This window comes from Vombatus ursinus, unplaced genomic scaffold, assembly GCF_900497805.2.
Source record: "Vombatus ursinus unplaced genomic scaffold, bare-nosed wombat genome assembly UNPS02014821.1, whole genome shotgun sequence".
In the NCBI taxonomy this organism is placed as follows: Eukaryota; Metazoa; Chordata; class Mammalia; order Diprotodontia; family Vombatidae; genus Vombatus; species Vombatus ursinus.
The window spans coordinates 36953403-36962216 of NW_020954599.1; the positions used below are offsets into that span (position 1 = coordinate 36953403).

Genomic DNA, 8814 nt, shown 5'->3' on the forward strand with positions numbered 1-8814 from the left:
CTGAAGCATCTGTATCCAGGTTCCTAATTGCATTTAATGTCCTAATCATTTTTCTCTTTACCCTGATGTTCGCTTTGGACTCAGCATCAGCCCCCACAGGATTCTTTATCGTTATGAAGGCTCTCACATTCTTCCGAGGAAATATTCTTCCCAAAACCCCAATTTTTCAATAATTGTTGATTTCCTTTCACATTCTTTAGCATAGATTTCCTAAATATATAGACTATATTACTATTTACAACTCATTACATGTTGTAAAAGGTGCATTGTTCAAGGCATGTCAGTGTTTCTGGAAGACACAATGCTCTTAACTTTATTTACTACTTGCATGAAGATGACTTCCAATTTTCCAACCTGTTCCTCTCCTATGACTCACACTCAAATCTCTCACTCCTGTAGATGTTTCTATTTGGGACTATTTTTTAATTGTCACCTGGAATAGGTTTTGCAACCAAAGACACCACCTCTACTCCTGGACTGAATCCTTTTCACAACATTCTTATATAAATTAATAATAGGACTAACTCTTAAGAGAAATTGCTTGAGACACTGAGAGGTTGATAGACTTGGCCAGGGTCATACATCTAGGTTGTGTCAGAGGTAAGGCTTGAATCCAGGTCTGTCCTGACTCTAAACTAGCTCTCTATCTGCTATACTATGATTTTGTTAAGCATACTGGCACGAATTTTTTTAAAAAAATAAATATATTTATTTTTAGTTTTCAACATTCACTTCCATATGATTTTGATTTCTAAATTTTCTCCCCATCTCTCCCCTCCTCCCACCCCAAGATGGCATATAACTTATATAGGCTCAATATATACTTTCATATTAAGCATATTTTCACATTGATGAAGAATTTTCACATTGTAAGAAAGAATTAGAACCAATGGAAGAAACCACAAGAAAGAAGAAACAGAGAGGGAGACAGAGAGACAGAAACAGGGACACAGAGAGAGATACAGAGAGAGTAAATAATATGCTTCAATCTGCATTCAGATTCCATAGTTATTTTTCTGTAGGTGGACAGCACTTTCCATCATGAGTATTTTGGAGTTGTCTTAGATCCCTGCATTGCTAAGAAGGGGTAAGCCTAGCAAAGCTAATTATCGTATGATGTGACTGTTACTGTATATAATGTTCTCCTGGTTCTGCTCACTTCAGTCAGCATCAGTTCATATAAGTCTTTCCAGGTTTTTCTGAAGTCTGCCTGCTCATCATTTCTTATAGCATAATAGTATTCCATTACATTCATATACCACAACATGTTTAGCCATTCCCCAACTGATGGGCATCCCCTCAATTTCCAGTTCTTTGCCACCACAGAAAGAGCTGCTATAAATATTTTTGTACATGTCAAATTATTCTTTTTTAAAATACCACTATCATTATTTTGTATTCATGTTCATAAAACCGTAGCTCCTACATACAAGCTTTGAAAAGTGCCCTAGGGGACTGTCTGCTTTCCCTTTTTGGTGTCGGTGGCCCAAGCGGAGGAGCAGAAATGGCACCTCGCAAGGGGAAGGAAAGGAAGGAAGAGCAGGTTATCAGCCCTGGACCTCAAGTTGCAGAGGGACAGAATGTGTTTGGTGTCTGCCATATCTTTGCTTCCTTCAATGACACCTTTGTCCACGTGACTGATCTCTCTGGCAAAGAAACCATCTGCCGAGTAACTGGTGGGATGAAGGTCAAGGCTGACAGAGATGAATCTTCTCCCTATGCTGCTATGCTGGCTGCTCAGGATGTTGCCCAGAGATGTAAAGAACTAGGCATCACTACCCTTCACATCAAACTTTGGGCCACAGGGGAAAATAGGACTAAGACCCGTGGCCCTGGCGCACAGTCCGCCCTGGCAAGTTATGGAATGAAGATTGGGTGGATTGAGGATGTCACTTCAATCCCCTCTGACAGTACTCGCAGAAAGGGTGCTTGCCGTGGTCGCCGTCTGTGAATATTGTCTGCTGGATTATTTTTGTCAATAAAAGTGTCACAATGGTCCAAAAAAAAAAAAAAAAGAAAAGTAAAGTGCCCTAGGTCAAGGCTCTGAATAGTATCCTAGGATTCCAGTACAATACAAATTCTTAAAGAACAACAATTTTTTAAAAATTTATTTTGCTTTTGTTTATTTACTACCTAGAACATAGAACCATGAATTGTATATGGTAGGCATAAAATAAAATGTTAGTTAAATTGAATTATTTTTGGTATGTGAGAGAATTGGTGTTGTGGCTGAACTGTAATCTGACTTCTTGTGAATTGTGAGAATTATGTTAAGTTCTCAGTCATCAGTGGTATGATTAATCAATTAATCAATGAGCACTTATTTCAAAAACATTCCAGGCACTATACTAGGTATTGGGGTCACAAAGAAAAAATGAAAACAGTTCAAGTCCCAAGGAGCTTCCAGTTTTAATGTGAAAAATAGCATTTACACATTCAGGAATATGCAAAATAGACAAAAGAAGATGAGGGTGGGAGAAGTACTAGCATTTGGTGGGGATCAAGAAATGATTCATGTACAACATGATGCTGGAGCTGGGTCTTAAAGAAAACTAGGGATTCTGAAAGGGACAAGGGGAACAAGAATTTATTAAGTACACATTACATACCAGACACTATGCTAGGCTGTGCAATTATGATCTCATTTGATCCTCACAATAACCATGTGAGATAGGTGCTATTATTATCTCCATTTTATAGATAAGGAAACTGAGGCAGACAAAGGTTAAGTGATTTTCCCAGGGTCACACAGCTAGTAGGGGTTTAAGATAAAATTTAAACTCAGGTCTTCCTGACTCCAGGCCCAGTGCTCTATCCTCTGTGAGAAGAACAATGAGTGCATTCCAAGCATAGGGGATAGTCATCCCAAAGACACTGAGATGGGAGATATAATGCAGTTCTTGAGTCACAAAGACCAAGTAGACATGGTATCTTAGGATCATAGGAAATGTTCCTAGAAGGTATCTAACGCAGCCCTCTCATTTTAAAGATAAGGAGAGAAAAGTTCAGAGAGAATGAGTAATATGTCCAAGAGATAGCATTTGTACCCAGGTACTGTGACTCTAAATGTGGCACTCTTTGTACTATGTCATACCACCTCCTTTCCAACATAAAGAGATGGAAAAGGCCATTACTGGAGAAAGTTACATGGTAACTTTATTACATATTTAAGAGGAATAACAAGTTGTACATAATACACTTTCATTTTCACGTGTAATCATCTTTTTTGGGTAATCATTGTGCTATACCATGGGAATGCTAGTTTTATTTTTCAAGTTCAGAATAAAATAAATAAAATAAAAACGAATACACAATGAACAGAATGAGTTTTTTACCTGTTTGTGTGTGTGTGTGTGTGTGTAGCCCTTAGGCAGTCTGTTGAAATTAACCACCATTTCTTAGGGGAAAAAAAACTGATTTTGAATGCACAAAATAAAAATGCACAGAATCACAGAGGAAACTAATAATATTAGAATTCAGTTATCAAAATATTTAGAAACAAGTTTACAGACTCTGCAATAGACAAATGCCTGGTTGGTGTAATGGGCACTCTGTTAGGAAGCCTGCAAGTAAAAAAGAAAGATACAAGTGCTTGAAAGGACTGCGAGGAGAAATCACAAGAATCCAGCTTCTGAGGAACTGGAAGGCTGGACAAGACCTAATCAGGGCTCCATTTACTGATCATAACAGAGCTGTGATCACCTATTTCTTGCTGGCATTGTTATGTGATTAGCTTAGTTCTGAGCCTTCAGTGATGTCTTGGACAAATAGACCCAGAGATGTATTAGTGATTAGGCTTAAAAACATATGCAAGTTCATCTATACCAAAAAGGGACGGTACAAGTAGCAATATTCTCAGGTGTCAAGAAGTGAAGGCTCTGTAACACATCACATTGTAATTGAAACATTTTAAGAAAATGCTCACCACAGTTCACTGATACCCAGTCTACCAATGTCCACATTCCAACTCCTCATCCTGACCATGTTGAAGGTCCTACGTGATCCGGAGCAAAGATTATTAAACCAGGATTTGGTTTCCTAACCCCAAGGAATCTGTGGATAAGTTTCAGGTGACATATAAACTTGTGTAGAATAAAAATAAATTCTATCTTTATTGTCACTAGACTTTACTTGCAATTTAAGTTTTCCTTTAATTATGTTAAACAAAACATTCTGAGAAATAATTTGATAAGATTTACCAGAATGTCAAAGTAGAGGAGTCCCCCCCCCCACACACACAGGTTAAGGACCCCCTGATCTGAATTATCTTGTTTTTGCAAACTTCTTACACAGTCCCCATCAAATAAACCCTTATGTTTCAACTAGAATAGTCTAGTAATTGACACCCAAATCTTGTCCTTCCTTTTCCATCTTTTTTAACCTTGATTCAAGCCATTCTCCCATTCTAGAATCCCCTTGTCCAACTCAAATCGGATCCAAATCTAGCAATATTGTAGCAATTAAGAATCTGTAGCACTTATCATGAACAACCTCATTTCTTTACTTAGCTTTTCCCAAGTATATGCCATATCCCCAAAAAGATTATAAACTTCTTCAATTCTGTTCTATTTGACAAACATGTATATTGTGCCTGCTACATATGTGATGCTATGCTAGTACTGAAAATGCAAAGATAAAAACTGAAACGAATCTCTACCATCACAAGCTTACATTATATGGGTGATGGTGGTGGTGATATAATGTGATGAATGAACGAATGAATGAAATGTATTTATTAAGCTCTCATAAAGTACCAGGCACATAGGGATGGAACAACAAAGACAGACTACTCCTGCCCTCAAGGAATTCTATTAAGAGGGGATAACACACATACAGGAGTAGTGGCCAGGTAAGGACATTTAAGTCTGGGAAGTCACAGGGTTGGCAAGTGGAACCATCAGTTGAAAGAGGAATCAATTGATTTAATCCCTCTTGGAGGCAATTGTGTTCATTTTATGGCTGTTCTAAGAGCAGAAAGAGGAAAGTGGTCAGTGGGGAGATGAGAGTGATAGGAAAGGGCACAGAAGGAAGATGGCCATGAAAGCATTCAAGTGACTGGTACCAGCTAGATATAGTGTGCTCTCACCAATCAGGTAAGCATGGCACCAGGTTGGGAGGTACAGCAGAATCAATGGGGGACAGCATGGTAGGAAGATCTGAAGCTGGAATATTTGGTATATAGCCATTAGGATCCCAGAATACATAGAGAAATAGATATAATTCAAGATAAATAGACATAGAAGAGGGCTCTCACTGGGAAGGTGGGGTAGGGGAAGATGCAGAGAAGAGGTAACTTAAGTTAAATCTTAAGGATTCTGATAGCTAAAATAAGGATAGAATGCATTCCCTACATGTCAGACAACTTGTGCAAATGTGCAGAGGTAGGAGATGGATGGTTGAGTTTGGAGAATAGTTCATATTCCAAATTTACTACAATATAGATTTAGTAAAGGAGAAGAGCATGAAATAAGTCTAGAGATGAGAGGAAAAATTATGGATGGTTTTAAATGCCAGAAGGATTTAATATTTTATTGTAGAGGCAACAGGATCCCACCGATAATTTCTATAGGATTGGTCACATATTTATTTTTATCCTCTGTAAATCCTAGGTCAATGCTATAAAACACGTTTGTTAATTTTATTGCATGATGTGCAAGATTTATAAGGTCTTACACAAGATGAAATATTAGAAAAAAAGATTGTTATGCTATAATATCTATAAATATCATATCTATACTAGTCATGATTTTATAAAATTTTAAAATTACACCAATATAAAATATAAAGAAAACAAAAAAATTAAGGTTATGATTTCCTAAATAATAAGCATTCATTCATTTCTACAAACCCAGCATTCTATTGACACTAACTTCCAAGTAATTTATACATCTATAACAACTCTAACCTCCTCTATGGAAAAAAAAGATTTTTGCAAGTCATTTTATAAAGTCCAAACATTATTAAAACAATACAAAGACCAAAATGAAGCTTCATACATCTAACTCTTCTTGATTTGATAATTATATGATTATATATTTGATACTTTCATCCTTTAAATGGTAGAAACACCAACAAGGTTCATCTGGATTTGACTCTCACTAACAGAGAGGAACTGCAATGAGTGAAAATGATGGAAATCTTGGAGGTAAGTAACTATTCCTTCCCAGAATCTGTGATAAAGAAAAGGAAAGCCAGGCATGGGCTGATATGCATCCTAGAGTTGGTGAAAGTAGATTTCAAAGAGTTTAGAGTAAGGCTAGGTATGATCCTACGAACTAGAAGTTTTCAGGAAAGTTAGCCCAGGATGCATGGGAAATTTTCAAGACATAATTAGAAACAATTCGACTAAAGAGGAAAAATGGAATTTATCTATCTAAAGAGAGTGATTAAGGTAGAATCTCTCTGATTGTGTTTATATGTATATGTGTATATATATACACATATGTATGTATGAACACACACATATACATGTATATGTATATACATGTATTTGTATGTATATAAATATGTAAGTAAAATTTCTTGGACTTTGGAAGGAAGGGCAGAAAAACTGGTATCAAGAGGATAAAGCTTAAAATGAGCTGAGAATAGCAAAACAACTAAGGACAATAAAAAGACGGTTTAAAAGCAATACATGGGGAAAGGGAGATTGAAGAAGGGAAACACCCATTTCTTGGGGTGGATGTGACATTGATAGCTGACAACAGAGAAGACAGAGATCCTTGTTTTAATTTTCTTTGGATTTCTTTGACAAGGAGAATAACCTTTGGGTGGGAATGAAGAGGCATTGATGGGTAACAGGGAATTTATACCCAAGATAAGTAAGGAGACAGCAAGAAAACACCCAGCTTCCCTTGGCCAATTAAAATCATCTGGTCTTTAGTTATTTTTTGTTTTTATTTTTTTTAGGCAATTAGGGTTAAGTGACTTGCCCAGGGTCACACAACTAGTAAGTGTCAAGTGTTTGGTCTGAGGTCAAATTTGAACTCAGGTCTTCCTGACTTCAGGGCCAGTGCTCTATCCACTGCACCACCTAGCTGCCCCTGGTCTTTAGTTATTAAACGGAAGAACCAAATTCTTAGGTACTGGAATAACTGGCATATATGATTGTTGACCACTATGAGTTATATTTAAATAATCATAGCAAATAGGAAAAATGCTGAAGGATGGGGAAAAAGTCAAATGTGCAAATTTTCAAAAAGCAAAAGAGAATTAAATCTGTAAAATATAGGCCCATGAATTTGGCTTCAATCTCTGGGAAATTTCAAAAGCATATTATTAAAGGGATTGTGGATGATGATCTAGAAAAGCTAAAAGAGTTTAAAAAGAAGCTCAAATGTAGCATAGTTGGGTAGATTTAGAACTTATTGAATGAATGGAATTAGAATATTCATTGTGGAGTTGCTGCAGTTTGGAGTGTGTCTTATGGACAGCTTGAGTCTGACTCTGTGTTGTTCCACATTTTTATGAATGGCTAGGATAAAAGCTATCATGCACACCTATCAAATTTACAGATAACAAAATCTTAGGATACCTAACTCTGAATAATAGAGTTAGGATTTCAAAAGATTTCAATAGGATGGAATACCATGCTAAATCTAATAAGATAAAAGTAAATAGGAGTTAATGCAAAGGCTTAAACTTGAGATTAAAAAAAATCAACTTCACTAATGTAATATAGGAGAGGTAGAAATTGCAGGATAGCATATGTTCTGTAAAAGATTTGGAGGTTTTAATGGACAGATAGTTCAATATAAGTTAGCTGTGTAATATGGTAGCAATGATAATTTTTTTTTCCTCAGATTTTTGTAGCTCTCTTTTTTTAAAAAAAATCTTGTTTTTACTTTCTTTTAACTTCAAGAAGGTGAACTGAACACTGGAGCAATCAATAACAGGTCTTCCAGATGTCAAGTCCTCTAAAATTATTTGCTTATTTTCTGAGTGTTAATGAAGCTGTTTCACAACAAGAGTTGTTGTTGTGTTTTATTTTTGGCTATTTTTTTCTTTTGCCCTTTGGTGTGACTGATTAATTGTGGTGAATGATTATGTAAATTCCTGACAGCCACTGTGATATTTCTAATAGTTAGTGAAGGGTGCTCTTTAAGAGCTACAACATTTGCATGTTTCTGTGAAGTAATAGCCATTCTTAAAAAAAAAAAAAAAGATTTAAAAACAAAACAAGAAAGACCAATGAAATACATGCAGACGGCACAAATTTCAGCAATCAATAATCAGAGAACAATAGAAAGATGAGGAACCTGCTTAATCTGGTTTCATCTGGTCAGGGTCAGATATTCCCAAGTCATCCTAGTGTGTCAATTGAAGTACACACATGCTCACTTTCAAAAAATGGGTTAAAAATTATTGCTTGTTCTAGGTAATCCACACACTATTCTCATAATCACTTAATAAATACACTTTCATTCACTCATTCATCCATTCATTAAATTATTTATAATATGTTTCTGGTGGGTAAATTTCCATTAGTTTTGTTCTCAAAATACATTTTGAGTTATCTGATAGCAAGATTCATCACTACTTCTTATGTATTTCTAGAGTAAATAATACTAATACAAATGAATGATTTCATTTTGCTTACTTGCTTTTTCAATTCTTGGAAACCTCTCTACCTTAAGATAACTTCTATCATATTATATAATTGTAAGAAACATAATAGCAGGTGCAAGACAAAATGTGCATATATCTACATTCTTGTTCAGTTTTGTTTGACTAATGAAGGAACCATCTTATGCAGTATCCTACTTTTACTGGATCAGAACAATTCCGATTTTTTTTAATTGCACTATATAAACA

At 35.8% G+C, this 8814-nt stretch overlaps 1 protein-coding gene across 1 annotated transcript; it reads left to right on the forward strand.

The window, feature by feature from the left end:
* Positions 1-1490: 1490 nt before the first annotated feature.
* Positions 1491-1983, forward strand: LOC114024556 (40S ribosomal protein S14). Its single transcript, XM_027837599.1, has one exon. The coding sequence runs from the start codon at positions 1505-1507 to the stop codon at positions 1949-1951; it is 447 nt and encodes a 148-aa protein (XP_027693400.1). The 5' UTR covers positions 1491-1504; the 3' UTR covers positions 1952-1983.
* Positions 1984-8814: the final 6831 nt, after the last annotated feature.

Excerpts from the sequence above, each read along its gene's own strand:
- LOC114024556 (XM_027837599.1), top strand. The coding sequence starts at position 1,505 with ATGGCACCTCGCAAGGGGAAGGAAAGGAAGGAAGAGCAGGTTATCAGC.